Source organism: Microcaecilia unicolor, chromosome 3 (genome assembly GCF_901765095.1).
Source record: "Microcaecilia unicolor chromosome 3, aMicUni1.1, whole genome shotgun sequence".
NCBI classification, from domain to species: domain Eukaryota; kingdom Metazoa; phylum Chordata; class Amphibia; order Gymnophiona; family Siphonopidae; genus Microcaecilia; species Microcaecilia unicolor.
Window position 1 is genome coordinate 396513160 of NC_044033.1, and position 18887 is coordinate 396532046.

Genomic DNA, 18887 nt, shown 5'->3' on the forward strand with positions numbered 1-18887 from the left:
GAAAATGGGGGGAGCGGGGAGGTGGGTTTGGGGGGGAAAATGAGAAGCTCGGTTTTGGTCATATTTAATTTCAGGTGGCGTTGAGACATCCAGGCAGCAATGTCAGACAAGCACGCTGAAACTTTGGTTTGGATGCAAGGTGAGATATCAGGGGTAGAAAGGTAGATTTGGGAGTCATCAGCATAGAGATGGTAGGAAAAGCCATGGGATGAGATTAATGAACCAAGGGAAGAAGTGTAGATAGAAAAGAGGAGGGGACCAAGAACAGAACCCTGAGGTACGCCGACAGGCAGAGGGATAGAAGTAGAAGAGGATCCACCAGAGCGAACACTAAAGGTGCGGAGGGAGAGGTAGGAAGAGAACCAGGAAAGGACAGAGCCCTGGAATCCAAGTGAGGACAGGGTATCGAGAAGTATGCTGTGATCGACAGTGTCAAAAGCAGCGGAAAGATCAAGAAGAATGAGGATGGAATATTGACCTCTGGATTTAGCCAGTAATAGGTCATTGGAGACTTTAGTAAGCGCAGTTTCGGTTGAGTGGAGAGGGCGAAAACCAGATTGTAATGGGTCAAGAATAGCATGTGAGGAGAGAAAATCAAGGCAGCGGCGGTGAACAGCACGCTCAAGTAATTTAGAGAGAAAAGGAAGGAGGGAGATGGGTCGGTAATTAGAGGGACAAGTAGGGTCAAGTGAAGGCTTCTTAAGGAGAGGTGTGACCACAGCATGTTTAAAGGCAGCAGGGACAGTCGCAGTGGAAAGTGAGAGGTTGAGAATGTGACAGATAAAAGGAATAAGAGTAGGAGAGATGGCATTAAGAAGGTGGGTGGGAATGGGATCAGAGGAACAGGTGGTACATTTTGAGGAAGAAAGGAGAAGTAGTTTCCTCAATAGTAACTTCAGGAAAGGAGGAAAGGGAATGAGGGGAAGGAGAGAGAGGGGAACGGACTAGTGGAGGGAGAGCTGGTGAGGTAGAGAAAGCAAGGTTTATCTTTTGAACCTTGTTGTGAAAGAATTCAGCAAGGGTCTGAGGAGATAATGAAGGGGGAGTTGGGGGAGGGGGCACCTTGAGGAGAGAGTTCAATGTGGTGAAGAGAAGTCGAGGATTAGAGCCAAGTGAGTTGGTCAGTTGGATATAATAATCCTGTTTGGCACGTAAAAGAGCAGATTGGAAGGAGGTCAGCATGAACTTAAAGTGTAAGAAATCAGCAAGGGCCCGAGATTTCCGCCAGAGGCGTTCGGCGGAGCAGGTACAGGAACGTAGGTAGCGGATATTAGAAGTCAGCCAAGGTTGGGGTTTTGTACGCCTTACAGGGCGGGTCATCAAAGGTGCAAGAGTGTCTAAGGCAGAGGATAGAGTATTGTTGTAAGAAGAAACAGCCTCGTTGACAGACGTGGATGGTGCCACAGTAGAGAGGAGGTTTGAAACATGGGAGGATAGAGATGAAGGGTCAATATCGTGAAGATTCCTAGATAAATTAGATAGGATAGGAAGGGACGGGACTGGGAGGGAGGAGATTTAAGTGTGAAAGTTATAAGATGGTGATCAGAGGAGGGAAGATCAGAGGCAAGGAAACTAGAAGGTGAACAGTTGGAGGAGAAGATGAGATCAAGACAGTGACCATTTTTGATGAGTGGGGGAGGTGGAGCATAGTTGGAGATTAAAGGACAACGTTAAAGTGAGTAACTTGGAAATATAAGAGTTGGAAGGATCATTAGCAGGAATATTAGTCACCAAGGATGAGAGAGGGGGAGGAAGGATCATGGAAGAAGGCAAGCCAGGCGTCAAAGTCACTGAGAAAGGATGAAAGGGACTTATCAGGGGGACGATAAATGACCGCTATTTGAAGAGGCAGAGGAGAGAAAAGGCGGATAGAGTGGACTTCAAAGGAGGAAAAACAGTGAGATTGAGGTGGAAGAAGGGATTGAAATCTGGAGGAGGGAGAGAGAAGTAGTCCAACACCGCCCCCACGGCCAGCAGGGCGAGGAGTATGTGAAAATAGATAACCGCCATGGCACAGGGCTGCGACTGAAGCAGAGTCATCAGGGCAGAGCCAGGTTTCTGTTATGGCGAGCAGATGGAGGTGACGTGAGATAAAGAGGTCCTGGATATAGGGGAGTTTGTTACAGATAGAGCGGGCATTCCATAGGGCGCAAGAGAAGGGCAGAGAAGAGGAGGGGGGTAGAGGAATAGAGATGAGGTTAGAGAGGTCACGGTGAGATCTGTAGAGTTTGGATAATAGTTGGTGAGGAGGGCCAGGATTGGGATTGATGTCACCAGCTGTGAGAGTAAGAGAAGGAGTAAAAGAGAGCGGAGGAGAGTAGGAGAGGTGTGGCCACGAAGGCGTCGAAGGCGAGAGATATTTAGGTGGAATGGGGAAGGCAAAATGGAGGGAAGAAAGAGACGGAGATTAAAAGCCAAGAGGGAGGAAGAGGGTAGGAGAGAAGGTGAGGTGATGAAGTCAATGGATGGGAAGTGAGTTCCTGTAGCGGAGAGAGGTAGGGGGTGAGGGAAAAGATTAGGAAGGGACAGAGCTAGGAAGAGAATGTGAATAGGGGCCATAAACGATTAAGGTACTTTAGCAACTGGAAAAAGATTAGATAGAAAGAGAAAAATGCCCCGCGCGGCACCTAGAGCGGAGGCCCTGAGTGGATCGGGGTGGACCTGGGTGTCACCCCGGAGAAGGCTGTAAGGATATGCAGATGAGCTGCAAGTCCTCCACAGCACCTGAAAGGCAGCCGGTGGTAGAGGTGGGCACCTCTCAGCTGAGGAAAGGCTTACCAGGGGTTAGGCCGAAGCCAGCATTCCTCCCCCTGAGGGTCGCCTGATCCTAGCCAAAAAGCACCTGGAAACTCTGTGCACTTGGAGAGAAGGCCCTGGGAAGATCGGGGTGGAACTGGAGTCACCCCGGATACAGCTGTGAGGAAATGCAGGAGGGCTGCAAGTCCTCCACAGCACCTGGTGGGAGCGCTGGGCACCTAGAGCGGAGGCCCTGAGTGGATCGGGGTGGACCTGGGTGTCACCCCGGAGAAGGCTGTAAGGATATGCAGATGAGCTGCAAGTCCTCCACAGCACCTGAAAGGCAGCCGGTGGTAGAGGTGGGCACCTCTCAGCTGAGGAAAGGCTTACCAGGGGTTAGGCCGAAGCCAGCATTCCTCCCCCTGAGGGTCGCCTGAGGGTCGCCTGTTCCATACAAGAGGTGCCAATGCAACGGTCTCCATGCAGCTAGGACCAGCTTCCCGTCTCGACCCCAGCAGTTCTGCAGACTGTCTTTGAGCCGATGCCTCAGCCTTTCCCAGTGTTGGTCCTTGATGAGCACATCCGGGCCTTGTGCTCTGGCTGGCTTCATTTAATAGAGTGCATTGGCATTGAGGGTGCTTGTGCCTGCCATAAATCTAGTTGCAGCCCCACTTGGCCCTCAGCCTATGGTGAGGCATTCAACGCTGGTGTTACGTGCGGCCCTGTCCTCGACTGCCACCCAAGCTGACGATCCCTCAATGTCTGTGGAGGAAGCTTCGCCAGAGTCAATGCGGGAGCTGACTCCTCAACACCCCTCTCGGGGGGCATGACTCCTTTAGGTCAAGGCAGGCTTGGTCTCGGCCTTCTCCAGAGGAGTATTTGGCGGATACCGATAAGAAGCGCTCTTGGGAGTCTGATGTCCCTCAGTACTTCTCAGAGGAGGAGTCGTATAGGATACTATCTGACTCCTCCCCTCCACAGGAAAGGAAATGACAGCTGTCATTCCATTTCCTTTGTAGGTGGAGGACAAGCCCAGGCCCAAGATGCTAGAAGTCCTGGATTACAAGTCTCCTCCTAGAGAGGCTGTGATGGTCCCATTTCACAAGATCTTATGTGATGATCTTGTGCAGAATTGGGAGTCCCCTCTGTCTGTCCCAGTACTCCCCCCCCAAAATTGACACCATGTACTGGATTCAGAGTACCCCTGGGTTATCAAACTGCCTCATCATTCCCTGGTGGTTGATTCTGCCCTCAAAAGGACCAAGAATTCTAGAGATTATGCTTCAGCGCCCCTGGGCAGGAAAGCTAGAACCTTGGACTCTTTTGGACGTTGGGTGTTTCAGGCCTCTATGCTCATCTCCCATATTCAGTCTAACCAGCTGTTCACGAGTATGTACTTGTGAGACTCGGTGCGCAAGCTGCTAGGTTTGGCAGACAGTTTCTTTCTGGAGGAGGCCAAATCGCTTTGCCAGTTGACCAAGCAGCAGAAGGCATGTCATATGTTCTTGGCCAGGGGCGCCTATACACTTTTATTGTGGCTTCCAGGATCTCTGCCCAGAGTATAACGATGCGCAGACTGTCATGGCTGTATGTTTCTGACTTGGAACCAGTTCAGTAGCGTTTTGCGGATGGCACGTGCTGATGGATAACTTTTTTTTTTTTTTTTTTTTTGAGAGAAATTCGCTGACCTCATCAAGAAACCTACAGATACCATCCATTCTCTCTCTCGCTGGGCACCTTCTGCTTCTGCCTACTCCTCTAGGAGATCTTTTAGCAAGTTGAGGAGGAGAGTGTACTTCTCGCAAAGATGTAGGTATGCTGCCTTCTGTCATCTGTCTCAACCCCAGCGTGCTTGTTCACGTCAAAAGCATGCACCTAAGGCTCATCAGCTCCCCATTCGAAGCAAGGGGCAAGCTTTTGACTGGCTCCATCAGAGCATAGCCAGAGTAACAGTGTCTGCCCCGGATGACTTGCCAGTCAGGGGGAGGCTGAAGTTTTTCCAAGAAAGGTGGCCCCTTGTAACTTCCGACCGGTGGGTTCTTCACATAGTCAGCTACACCCTGCATTGGCAACAAAGACCATCAAATTGCTCCCAGGGTTTCTACCAAATGTCTGGTGGTAGTCGCAGCATCGTTATGCAGACTGGGAGTCTGTGTTCCCTTATATTGATGATTGGCTGGTGAAGAGCGTGTCGAAGGATGGTGTCCAACAGTCTATGCAGAGGACTATTAGGGTGCTCGAGCTACTAGAGTTCATTTTAAACTATCTCAAGTTTCATCTGCACCCTGTCCAGCAATTGGAATTCATTGGAGCCCCCCTCGATACGCGGAAGGTTCAAACCTTCCTCCAAGGGCTGATAGTGGACGCTTTAGTCGCACTGTCTTCTCGGGTTTGAACCTCTCAGCAGGTCATGGCTCGGCAGATGTTGATGTTATTGGGCCACATGGCATCCACAGTTTGATGCCCATGACACATCTTCAAATGAGAACTGCCCAATGGACCCTAGCTTCTCATTGGTACCAAGCCATGGGAGACCTGGAGGATGTCATCCGAGTGTCCCCAGAGCTTGCTTGCTCCCTGTTGTGGTGGACCATTCAATCCAGTTTGTCTCTGGGACTTCCATTCCAAATTCCTCAGCTGTAAAAAGTGCTGATGACTGATGCATCTCACTTGGGGTGGGGAACACATATAGATGGGCTTCACACTCAAGGTGCTTGGTCCACCCAAGAAACAGATCTCCAGATCAATCTCCTGGCTATTTGGAATGCTCTAAAGGCTTTCAGAGATCAGCTGTCTCGCCAAATTGTACTCAATCAAACAGACAATCAGGTTGCAATATATTACACCAACAAGCAGGGAGGCACCGGATCACGCCCTCTGTGTCAGGAGGCTGTTCAGATCTGACGGGCTGTCCAGCATGGTATGCTCCATGCCACTTTTATCTGGCGGGTAAAGCCACCTGCCTGGTCAACAGACTGAGCAGGGTCATGCAACCGCACAAGTGGTCTCTCAACATGATCTTCCAAGTGTGGGGCACTCAGGTCAATCACAGTCCTTTAGTTCTGTTTCAAGCTTCAGGCCCATGACTTTGACATACCCCTCGTGGGGAACACTTTGCTGAAGCTCAAACAAGATCATGGGACCATGATTTTGATCGCTCCCTACTGGCCCAGACAGATTTGGTTCCCTATTCTTCTGGAGTTATCCTCCAAAGAACCGTGGAGATTGAAGTGTTTTCTGACCCTTATCATGCAGAACGAGGGATCACTTCTGCATCCCAACCTCCAGTCTCTGGCCCTCATGGCCTGGATGTTGAGAGCCTAGAATTTGCTTCCTTGTCTCTTCCAGAGGGTGTCTCCCTCATCTTGCTGGCTTCCAGGAAAGATTCCACTAAGTTTTGTTCCTATTTTAAATGGAGGAGGTTTGCACCTGGTGTGAGGGAAGGGCCCTAGATCCCATTTCCTGCTTGAATACCTTCTACACCTTTCCAAATCTGGTCTTAAGACCAACTCCGTAAGGGTTCACCTCTATTTGATTAATGGTGCTTTTCGATGTGTAGAGGGTAAGCCCATCTCTGGACAGCCTCTAGTTGTTCGCTTAATGAGAGGTTTGCTTTTTTTCAAAACTCCATCTGTGTCATGGGACCTCAATGTTGTTCTCACCCAGTTCCTTTTCAGACGCTAGACTCCTGTTATCTGAAGTACTTGACCTGGAAGGTCATCTTGGTGGCTGTTACATCAGCGAGTAGGGTCTGTGAGCTTCAAGCCTTAGCGAGTTTCATCAGAACAGAGTAGTCCTCCACATGCACCCTAAGTTCCTGCCTAAGATTCTGTTGGAATTCCATCTGAACCAATCTTGCCAACATTCTTTCTCCAACATCATACCCATTCTGGCGAGAGCGCCTTGCACACCTTGGACTGCAAGCTAGCATTAGCTTTTTACTTGGAGCAGACTAAGCCCCACAGACAGTCCACCCAACTTTTTTTTTTCTTTCGATCACAACAGGATGGGGGTCGCCATTGGGAAACGTACAATCTCTAATTGGCTGTCAGATTTGCATTTCTTTCACTTATGCTCAAACTTGGCTGACCCTGGAGGATCATGTCAAGGCTCACAATGTCAGAGCCATGGCTGAATCGGCAGCCCACTTGCGGTCAGCCTCCATTGAAGAAATTTGCAAAGCTGCAACATGGTCTTCAGTCCACACATTCACATCTCATTACTGCCTTGAGTAGGACACCCGATGTGACTGTCGGTTTGTACAGATATTTGTTTGGGGTCTACAGCTGTTAACATGCCCCCCCCCCCCCCCCCAAGGAAGATGGCTAAGGCTCTGGAGGCTCCGAATGTTAATAGCTCGGAGTCACAAAACTCCGGCTAGCACAGTGGAAACTGCCTAAAGCATTCCTTGTACATGAAGCTATGCACAAGCTCATTTCAGTTCAGTGGACCACCCTAGATTCCAGTCTCAGGGTGGCCTGGGCCACGACTTGCCATCTGTTGTTCAGAATGAGCTTGGGAGGCTTATATTACCTTTAGTTGATTCTTTGGTGGCTGCAGGCACACACACACAAAAAAAAAAACCCACCCTGCTGGGGGAGGGTGGAATGGCCTTAAAAGATGTGCAGATTGGGACATTGGGATCTTCTTGACCTGCTCCTATGCCTGGCCTAGCTCCCTTCTCTGCTAGTGATGGCTGAACAGTGTGGTTGAGTCTAATGGCAGGTCACAGTCTCAGGACCATACCTGATTGAGCTCGGAGCTTGGCTCCGCAGCTCCCATTTGCACTTCTTGGTGCCACTGTGTGCAACTTTGGCTTGGTGGTGCCGGGCCCCTGTCCCCCCACCCTTCTTTCCTGTTCATCCTGTTTGTGTATATTCCTCATACTGTCCCTTCAGCTCCCAGGCTTTCTAACAGTGCTCTCTTTGGTAGCACATATCCCAGATAATAATGATAATACTGATAATAATTAATTCAATTGGCCTGGCTACCTTCATGCCCTTTGTCGGGGACTAATATTATTGTAATGTACTCAGTAGGGAATTTTCCTCTAGGCTCACCCAGAGGACCGGGGACAGCGGAGATGCTGGGGCAGTCAGGCAGGCCAATGTGCGTCTGTCATGGGGTTGAGAATGCTGACAGCACACACAGTATGACTTTGAGAGCCAGTAGCTGAGCAGGGGTACTGGATTATTTTTCTAGTTGGTAAATGTGACTCATTCAGTCTGTCTGGTTTTCTCTGGGTGAGCATTTTGCAGGTGCTGTTCCCTTCCCCCTTCAGCACAAAAGTGGATACATTGCTCTCACACACCCTGGTCCTGCCAGGACAAATTGGGCTTTAGAATCCTCCCTTCTCTCTCAATTCACTTTGAGAAATAAATAATAAAACCAAAAATTCCTTAGTGGGAACTCTCAGTGGGCAAGTAGGTTTCCACAGCAGGACCTTTCTGGACTCAACAGAATGGGAGCTGGCACTGGACACTTGGTGGTGGGGCACTCCCCTAATAGATCTCAGTTTCCAGGTTCTTCAGCAGAAGACGGGAGTCAGTTCAGAAGGCATGGATATTCTTCAGCCTTGGCCAGTCTCGACCCTGCTTTGTGTTCCCGCCGTGGCATTTAGTAGGACGAGTTCTTCAGAACTCCACCCTTCTTCAGTGCTCTGTTCTTATGATTTGTTCATTTCTCTGTTTCGAATAATGGCTCATTTTGGTGTTAACTGTTTTTGCTATTTTCTACTTGTCATTCTGCGTCTCTGGATTCATCTGTGGCAGTTTAAAAAAAAATTATCAGGTAAGATATAATTTCTCCTTCCTTGTTGTCAGCAGCATATGAATCCAGAAACTGATGGGTTATGACCATATATCAGTAGGTGGAGATAAGAGAGATATTGACTGACCAGAAGCCTCATAGCCTTAAAAAACAAAGTTCAGATGTGTTCTCTATCTCCAGCAGGCAGAGGATGGTTTCCCATTAGCTTCTGGTCTCTTCAGAATTTATGGCTCCTGTTCTGGTCGTGGTTCAGTTAAACCTGAAGGTATTTTAGGCTGCTACTGGTGGCTTATTTAGGTACACCTGGTGGTGCCAGGTCCTCTTTCCCCCACCCCCAACTCCCACCTCTTGCTCTTGCACCTCCTTCCCCACAGGATTCAAAAATAAAGTCCAAGGGAAAATTGGTCACTTTTGGTCTCTGTGGCACAGTGAATTCAGTGTGCGCGGCTTTCTATGAGAATGAGTTGAGTTTTCCAGTTAAAAAATCCCACATTGTGGGCAGAGAAGCTGAGGGTGAGTACACCTTTAAATTCTTAATTACTGTTGGCTCCCCATCTGCCGTGCCTTTTTTTTTTTTTTTTGCTTCCCAAACTGTCATTTATCAGCGGCAGTTTTAGTGCTAGTGGCTTATTTTTTTGGCATCGGGACTCTCCACAAGCAGCTTTTTTTTTTTCTACTTTCTTGTTGGGAATCGTGGGCATATCAAGTTCCTGTGCAGGGTTTCAGGCTGAATCTTTAGCTGAGCAATGTCCACTGGCCATATTAGACCCCTGCGGCTTCTCCCAGATCAATGGAAACCAAACTCCATTACCAGATTTGCATTTTGCTGCAGCTTCAGAATACCAGAGTCTGGGCTTATGCAAATTCCAAAAGCCTAAGAAATATGATGGGAGTGCTAGAATATATTGCACTAAATGAAAAGATAGATAATATAGGTGTCTCTGAGATCTGGTGGAAGGAAGATAACCAATGGGACACTGTCATACCAGGGTAGAAATTATATTGCAGTGACATGGTAGATCGAATTGGTGGAGGGGTAGCATTATACGTTCAGGGCCTTGAATAGACTAAAAATTCTGTAGGACGCATAATACATCTTGGAATCCTTATGGATAGAAATTCCATGTATAAAGGGGAAAAGGATAGTAATAGGAGTGTACCACCATCTACCTGGCCAGGATGAACAGACAGTTGCAGAAATGTTATCAGAAATTAGAAAGGCTAACAAACCGAGTAATACAATAACAATGGATGATTTCAATTACCCCAATATTGACTGGGTAAATGCAACTGGGTATGCTAGAATGGTAAAATTGCTTAATGAAATCAAAGACTGCTTTGCAGAGCAGCTGGTTCAGGAACCAACAAGAGGGGGAACAATTCTAGACCTAATCCTTAGTGGAGCACATGATCTAGTGCAGGAGATAATGGTGCTGGGGCAAGTACACACAGGAAATCCAATACATTAAAATTGAACTTTCAAAAATGACTGATAAAAATGAGGAGAATGGTTAAAAAAAAAAAAAAAAAAAAGCCACGGCAGACGGAGAGCCAACAGTAACTTAACTGAAGACGTTCACAAGATAGTTAAGAAAGGGGAGGTACTACTAGGTGACTTTAATATGCTGGACGTCGATTGGAGCATCCCTGCTGCGGGGTTGTCTAGAAGCAAAGGGATCTTAGTATCTCTACAGGAAGAATTGTTCCAGATTTTCAATAGTTTCCTTTAATATAGGGAATGATAGTATGCTTTTGTCACACTAATGTCACCTGAGGCATATTTTCAAAGCACTTAGCCTTCCAAAGTTCCATAGAAACCTATGGAACTTTGGAAGGCTAAGTGCTTTGAAAATATGCCTCCTTTTGTAATATTTCTGTAATGAAGTTCAAATACACATTTCTCATAGATTGCATATGTTTTGTCCTAGGCATGCAGTATGTATATTTTATCTGGTCCTCCGTGCTCTGGACACTATAGAAGACGACATGACTATTGCCTTAGAAACAAAGATTCCCATGTTGCATGATTTTCACACCTACCTTTACCAGCCAGAGTGGCGATACGTTGAGAGCAAAGAGAAGGATAGGCAAGTTCTTGAAGATTTTCCAACGGTAGGTAAATTGTTTCTTTGATTATATAACAATTAAAAGAAACCATAGTGTAGGGAGGTGATTTTGAAACCTTTTCTCACAGGTAAAAATGCTCTTCATCTCTGCAGGTAATGTATTTGTGAGATAATGGTGTGGGTTTGGGAGCAGGTAGATAGCAAACCAGCCAACTGCATATAGTGATTCCAATTTGAAATCTCCAGCCCAGTTTTTGATGATGGACTTCTGTGCACATACAAAATGTATATGTCCTAATACACCTACAGCTTGGTTAGTTCCATCATTACAAAGGGAAGTCACATGCAGAACTGCAGGGTCCTGGCAGAGTTTCAATATTGCCCCATAAATATGTACAAAGACTACCCCAGCCCCCCCCCCCTCCTCCTCAGTGGTTCCAATTTACAAGGTAGCATCTGTGTTGTAACATAAGGATAGTCATATTTAGTTGTGCTCTTCTATGAGGAAAGACTAATCAGGCTAGGGCTCTTCAGCCTGGAAAAGGCAGCTGTAAAGGGACTTGGGCGATGTCTGTAAAATAGGGGTAGAGGGTAAAAGGGTCATGGATTTGATATACCACCTTCTGTGGAACAATGAAAGCAGTTTATATATATTATATGTAAGTACTTTCTTTGTCCCTAGTGGAAAGAGTATAAAAAGGAACAGTTTTCCACCCTTTCGTATACCTTCCTGGAGTGTCTCCTAGTTCTAATACTAATCACTTTTATTTAAAAAAAATTTGAATACAGGACCAGTTTAAAGAGCAAGCCAATAAAGCAGTGACTCCAGATTCCCAAGTTTGAGGAATGCCAAAAGCCATCTCACTAACTCCACCCTGCAAAGCATTGGAGAATGTATATTTTTACGCCTGTCACCCTGCACATTTTTTGGCTGGGCTGGCACCACAGGAGGCTTAAAATTATTAAAAACCCTCCCACAGTCTCGGCAGAGCTGGACAAATAACGTGCAGAGCAGTGGGAGCAAAAAGCACACGTTCCCATTGCTGGAAACAGCATGTTCTCTGAGGACAAGCAGGCAGTTGGTGATGTAGGTGATGTTATCTGATGGAGCCTGGTGAGGATGCTGCCTAGCATGTATTGCTTTAAGGAAATTATAGCAGTGTCCCACTGCACATGCCTTCCCACTTGACGTGCAAACACAGGTCCATCAGTCTCCTTTTCTGCGGACCTAGAAGGTTGCACCTTTGTGGTCTCCTCTCGGTGTGGTGTCCCCCCCCCCCCCCCCCCCCCCCCCGAGTTCCTTCCTGTGCAGGTTTTACCCCAGTTAGTTATTTTTGGCCTTTCAAGTTATCTTTATTTTTTTTGTGGCTCTTTAGGCCCACTTATGCCTGAGCACTAGCCCCTTTTTACTCTCAAAAGTGAGGCGTTTAATTTGGATGTGATTCCTTCTTAATATGTAAGAAAACCCACAGTGGCTTGAAAAGGTGCGCCCAATGTAATCAGGTGACCTCTGTCATGGACCCACACAATTGGTGCATTGGATGCCTAGGCTGATTCTTGTTCTGTCTGTTTTAAAATGCAGTTGAGGACACAGCGCATCATGTCCAGCAGGAGAAACTTTTTGGCTCCTTTCCTTTCTCATTAGCACCAAGGGACCGTGATGCTGAGCATTGGCATCGATCCTCTTTGAAGCATTAGTGTAGCCCAGGGCATCGGCATCACCAGTACCTGAAAAGTGCAAATACTGGGAAGACCGCTACCCCTCTTTAATGAAGGTGCCGGTGTGCTAGTCTCTGGGTAGCCAGGTTCCTGTTTCCGATTCGACACACCTTTTCCCTGGACTGTCTCTGAACTGGCTTCCCAGCCTTTGCTGATGCCTGCCCTCTATGAATGGTACTGCGCCACGCTCGGGGAGGAGCTGGTGCAGATGTTCAGCTGCACTCCACTCGGGCATCAAGGTTACTTGCGCTAGCTGCAACTTAGTCTCGGCTTCCTGAGGACTAGACTCTGCCTGTGGAGCAAGCAGTCTTTGAAGCCAGCGCCTCAAAGGGTGTCTATATTGACGTTGACCCATGCAGTACCGCCCTCAGCATCGGGTGAGGAAGCTTCCCCGGAGCCTGAGAATAGGGCTGTACCTCTGTGCCCTCTGGGGTGTGGGCATGGCCCCACTGAACTGAGGCAGCATAGGCTCACTCAGTCCATCCAGAGTTCTTTGAGGTGTCTGATTTGGACCATTCATGGGAGTTGGAGGATTCACATTACTTCTCGGAGGAGGGGGTCCTGTGGTATCCCTTTTGATTCTCTCTACCACAAGAGAGACCTAAATCCCCACCTGATTGTCTCTCCTTTACTGGCTTTGTTATGGAGATGGCTTTCTGCCATCCCATTTAAGTTGGAGGGAGCCCAGGGCTGAGATTCTATCAGTATTGGACTACGAATCTCCTCCCAAGGAAGTGGGGTGGGGGTGGGGGTCACAGTTGCTTTAAAACTCTGTCATGAAGGATACACTGATGAAGAATTAAGAATCTTCCCTCTCAGTGCAGGTCATGCTAAAGAAGGTGGATATGCAATATTGTATCCAAAAGGCTCCCAGATTCGATAGGGAGCAATTGCCTCATCACTCCCTGGTAATCGAATCTGCCTTCAAACGTTCCAGAAGTTCCAGGACTCGTGTCTCTGCTTCCCCAGGTAGAAAAACTCTGGACTTGTTTGGGAGGAAATTTTATTAGACCTCAGTGCTAATTGCCCAGACCTACCAGCTCTATAGAAGCATTTATAGTACGATTCCGATTATCCGGACTATCCTCTGCAGGGGATGGTCCAGATAATCATAAATCTGGATGATTGGACATACATAGAGCAACTGTTAGTGATGGGGGAAAAAACCAAACGACAGTACAGTGTAGAGACCTACACGGAAATAGGGTTCACGGGAATCCCGCAGAACCTGCGGGGTTCCCGTGAGGATGGAAGCAGTTCTGTGGGGCTCCTATAGGGACGGAAGCAGTTCCTGCGGGATTCCCATGGGGATGGAAATAATTCCTACGTGGTTCCCATGAAAGTGTAAGCTGCACCTGCGCCAGCCTCTCACCTACCGAGTACCAAGTTCTTTGAGTGCTGTCTCCTCCTCCTCCTTGCTTTAGCAACACAAATGCGGAAAGTCTTCCATTAAGAAGGTGGTAGAGACACAAATGGTGACTGAATTCAAAAAGGCATGGGATGAACACAGAGGATCTCTAATTAGAAAAATGGAAGTTGTTATAAAAAACGTAACCTTAAATGGCTGCATGTGTGTGGATGTGTCGAGTGACGCTTAGATGGCGACTCTGGCTGTGATGAACTAAAGCTGATACCGAGCAGACTCGCATGGTCTGTGTCTCATATATGACAATCTGGTTTAGGATGGGCTGGAAAGGGCTTAGACAGCAACTTCAGTGGCTCAAACATGAGGACAGTGCTGGACAGACTTTTACAGTCTGTGTCCTACAAATGAGAAGACAAATAGACTGGAGTGGGCTTCAAGGGCAACTCCAGCAGCTGGAACATAAGGAATAGGGCTGGATAGACTTCTGTGGTCTATGCCCCAGAAACACCAAAGAAGTGTATAATATCACACTCACTGATTTAATCATGAATTGATAATGAGTGTGACTATTGGGCAGACTGGATTGACCATTCAGGTCTTTATTTGCCATCACTTAACTGTGTTACTATTAATCCTCTTTGCTCCCGATGCACTTCTCAGCACACAGTGCCAGTGAATTAGAGACAAATCTTACATGTGTGCACCAGAGTGCTCCAAGTTCCATCTTCCATTCCTTCCTTGCCTGCAGTGCTGTGGCTCAAATCCAGAGAGAGATAGAGCGCTGACTAGAATTTCTTCTATATGCCATTAAATTCTTGCGGGGATGGGTAAGATTTTTGTCCCCGTGCAACTTTCTAGTACAGTTCTATATTTGTAGTACATACAACACTGTATTTCTATTTTAAAAAGCAAATTATTTTAAAAAAGTAAAGTACATACAGTATTATACTTACAGTACTGTATTTCTGTTTTAAAAAGGAAGTGATTCTTAACTGCTTCAGTGCTGACTTTTGTTTCTCTGCTGCAAGGTCAAGTAGTCTTTTCAGACAAATGAGCATGGTCAAACTGCTTTCTTCCTGCTTTTCAACCCAAGCCATTACTGTATTTAAACATTCAAAGGCTTCTGCATGTGTTGGGCCCAGATAAGATTAAACTGGTGATCATCATCTGTTTCTGATTCTTTGTGTTCCTTATCCTTTACTGATTCCATGATTTCATCATCGGTTATGATCTGATACCCTGGATCATTTGCTAACATTCTCAGTATCATAGAGCCTACAGGAACCTGTAGAAAATCTTTGACAATGTTTTTAAGGACATCATCATCTCAGTGTCTTTCTGATCACTTTTGATATCACATCCAGGCTCTCTACCATGGGGTGGGGTTGCGTAGACTCATGGCTTTGTGTCTTCGACCTGGAACCAGCCAATATAGATAAGCAGATGTACCTTGCTGAGGTGACAACCTTTTTGGTGACAAGATGGAGGTCGCTGACCTCATTAAGAAACATACTAAATACCATCCAGTCCCCCTCTCAGCAGCCTTCAGCTGCATCTTCGTCAACTAGGAGGTTCTCAAGTGGTCCTAGGCAGAGGCCTTACTCTTAGAGGCATAGGTTTCCATCGCATTCCTGCTCTCTCCAGCAGTCCCAATCCCAGCGGCCCTGACCTTGTCAGCTATGGACCCAGAAGTCATAGCCGGCTCCATATTCAAAAACAAGGGACGAGTTTTTGACTGTCTCCAGGAGAACATAACCACAATCCAAGTAACCATCCCAGATGGCCTACCAGTAGGGTAGAGGCTGAATTTTTTTCTATCAAACGTGGCCCCTTGTAACCTCTGCAGTGAGTTCTTCAAATAGTTCATCTTGGTTATGCACTACATTGGAGTCGGAAACCACTAAAATGCCCACCAAGAGCATCATTCATGAGCTCTCAGCACAAGCAGGTACTTGCAGAAGGGCGGCAATTTCCTCTAGTGTGGTCAAATCTGTGCCATGAGGGAAAGAAGGGAAGAGTTTCAATTCCACATTCTCCCTTGCTCCAAAAAAGACAGGAGGATTTTGTCCCATCCTAGACCTGAGGGCCCTGAACAAATGTAAAAGACGTTCAGGATGATTTCTTTGGGTACCCTTCTTCCTATGATTCAGGAAAAGGATTGGCCTTGCTTTCTGGACTTAAAGGATGCCTATGCCTACATTTCAATACTTCCAAGTCACAGAAGAATCTCTGATTTCCAGTAGACAAATATCTCTACCAGTATCTCATTTTGCCTCAGGGTCTTTACCACTTGCCTAGCAGTAGTTGCAGTATCACTTCGCAGACGGGGAGTGTATGTGTTTCCATACCTGGACGATTGGCTGGTCTAGAGCACATCACAGCAAGTGGTGCAGGAATCAATGCGGAGACCTATTCGGATGCTGGTGCTGCTAGGGTTCATCGTAAACTACCCCAGTTGGAGTATAGGAGCCCTGCTAGATACAAAGCAAACTTGCCTTGCAGTTCCACAGCAGCAATAGAGTCGCAGCTCAGCAGATGTTGAGATTGCTAGGCTGCATGGCACTGCCATGGCATGCCTCCATTTGAGGGAAACCTGGGGACTCTGGCGTCTCAGTGGTCCCAGGCCACAGGAAACCTGGCAGATGTTATCCGTATCCCTCCAGTGCTGGTTCAGTTCCTACTCTGGTGGACAATTCTGCCAAATTTGATTACGGGACTGCCATTTCAAATCCCACCACTTCAGAAGGTGTTGATCACGGATGCTCATGTAGATGGGCTTCACACCCAAGGGGCATGGTCTGCTCAGGAGACAGATCTTCATATCATCCTCCTGGAGCTCAGGGCCATTTGAAATGTTCTAAAGGCTTTCAGAGATGGGCTGCTGAACCAAATTGTTCTCAGTCAAACTGAAAACCGGGTTGTGATGTACTATGTGAACAAAAAGGAGGGTACGAGATCCTACCCCTTGTGTTAGGAAGTGGTGGGGCTGTGGCAGTGGGCAATTCTTCCTGGAATGATTGTGCAGGCTGCATATCTGATTGACAAGGAGAACTGCCTAGCAGATAATCTGAGCAGGGTCACAAGTGGTCTGTCAACATGGGCATAGCCCGAAAGATCTTCTAAGAGTAGGGCACCCCCTTGGTTGATCTTCTTGCACTCATCTAAACAGTCCCTCAGTTCTGTTCCAAGCTCAGACTAGTATCGAATGCCTTTCTCCCTCGTTAGGTGAGAGGTCTTCTGTACACGTTTTTCTATTGCTAGGTGGATTAAGGTGGCTATTGAGTCTGCTTACATTGGTATGGGTCATCTGGTGCCTCAAGGTCCATTCGACCAGGGCTCAGACGGCATCCTGGTCGGAGGCCTGGATCATTTTGCCTGAGGAGATTTGCAGGGCAGCAATGTGGTCTTCGCTCCAATCCTTTGCTAAGCACTACCGGTTGGATGTTCTGGCCAGGGTCTGTTTGGACTATGACAGAGCGGTTGTTCGGGGGGGGGGGCTTTGTCTACCCCCGCCCATTAGGTCTGCTTCAGCACATTCCGCTAGTTCAGAACAGTGTAAACTGACACTAAGAAAGGAGAAATTAATAAGTGTCATTGTTCTGGAATCCCACCCTTGGAAGACCTCGGCCCTGGGTTCTGGGTATACTCTTGTCTTTTTCTATTAGAAGTAATTGAAGACAAAGATCTGATTCTAATTAGCAGTCATACGGGGTTCCTGTGACACGGCTGTTTCCTGGTATATCACTCTGTGATTGTTTTGCTCACTTGCTGTTATGATTCTGCCGGTTTGGCTGCGGGGGAGGAGGGACGTCTCTTCTGATTGGCTGCCAGGGGTTGTGCTGACGTCAGGGGATAGTACTTTAGCCTGCAGCTGAAGAGTTTCTCTGCTTTTGCGTTACTTATTTGGTGGTAACAGGAAAGCCTGATAGGTTTCTCTCAGAACGTGCTCTAGGTTCTGACAGGGATCTGTGTTGATTTAGAGTATTCTTTTCCTTCCCTCTGGGTTAGCTGCTGCTGTGTGTGTGTGTGTACGTAGCTCTGTAATCAGGGTCAGCTGCTCGTTTGTTTAGTGGGGGCTGGGCATTGCTCAGCCTCCGGGCTCTGGGCTGAGTGAGAGCGTTCTCCTTTGTTTGTTTGTTTTAAGGATTTCTCTTCCCAGTGTCCCCGCCTGCTGGCTCAGTAAGTTTAACCCTTTGTGTACTGTGTGTATTGTATTCCTGCCTCTGCCAGTGTGTTTGTTTGGATGGGCCCCACTCCCTCTCGGGAGGGGAAGCGTTCTCTCTGGTTGTTTGTTGATTGATGGCACTCTCTCTCTGCTGGCTCTACAAGCTTAACCCTTTGTGTTCTGGGTGCCTCTGTCTACAGTGGGGTGAGGCAAAGGCTTTCTGCCTTCCTTTTGTGTTTGGTTCCTCTGGCTTCTGCCTGGGGCTCCTACCCTGGGGGGGGGGGGGGTTGCTGTGTTAGTTTCCCTGTCCTGCGCTAGTCCCCTGCGTGGGCGTGGCCCGCTCTGGTCCTTTGTTTTCCCCTCTGCCCTATTGCTGGTGTTCAGCGCGTGTCTGGCCTCTTGGGGCCCTCTGGGTTCTTTCACCCCTCCCTGTGTGTGATTGGGTTCCAGTTCAGCCGTGAGGCTCGCACGAGTGGCTCTGTCTGTGTGGGTTCCGGTTCGGCCGCGAGGCCCGCCTGTATGCCTATTTCCCTTCTTCCTGAGGGACTGTGGGGAGGGGTAGCTTAGGGGGTATTGTGTAGCTGGGGTGTGCGGTGGAGGGTCGGTCTCCCCTTGGCCTGGGTCGGCGCCCTGCTGGCCTCGGCCAGGGCCCAAGGGCTCACGACCAACCCAACGGATTACAGAACGCAAAAGCCATGAGCTCGACCGATCCATCCCCCATGCAACTGCTCCAGCAATTGCATGCTCAGCTACAACAGGTATCGGGAGTCGTGAACGCACTGTCTCAACGGGTAGACACGCTGACTGTCACGGGGGCTGTGGAGGTCCCGCCAGCAGCTACTCCGCCAAGTTCCCACGCATGCGGCCGAGGGATTCGGGTGGCTACGCCCCCGAGGTACGAGGGACGACAGTAAGACCTGCCGGGGGTTCCTCAATCAATGCCAAATTGTCTTCGAGTTGCAGGCACGGGATTTTCCTTCGGATCGGGCGAAGGTGGCTTATATTATCTCTCTACTGGCAGGCCCCGCTCTGGCCTGGGCCTCGCCCTTATGGGAGAAGAAGGATC

The 18887-nt window shown here is 48.0% G+C and overlaps 1 protein-coding gene across 5 annotated transcripts in view; it reads left to right on the forward strand.

Annotated features, from left to right (window-relative positions):
• Window positions 1–18887, forward strand: part of FDFT1 (farnesyl-diphosphate farnesyltransferase 1) — a 123964-nt gene that overhangs the window by 57578 nt on the left and 47499 nt on the right. For all 5 annotated transcript variants that reach the window (XM_030198721.1, XM_030198722.1, XM_030198724.1 and 2 more), the window contains one exon: window positions 10434–10617. In XM_030198721.1, the coding sequence (XP_030054581.1) occupies window positions 10434–10617 (184 nt within the window). The remainder of the gene's footprint in view (window positions 1–10433; window positions 10618–18887) is intronic.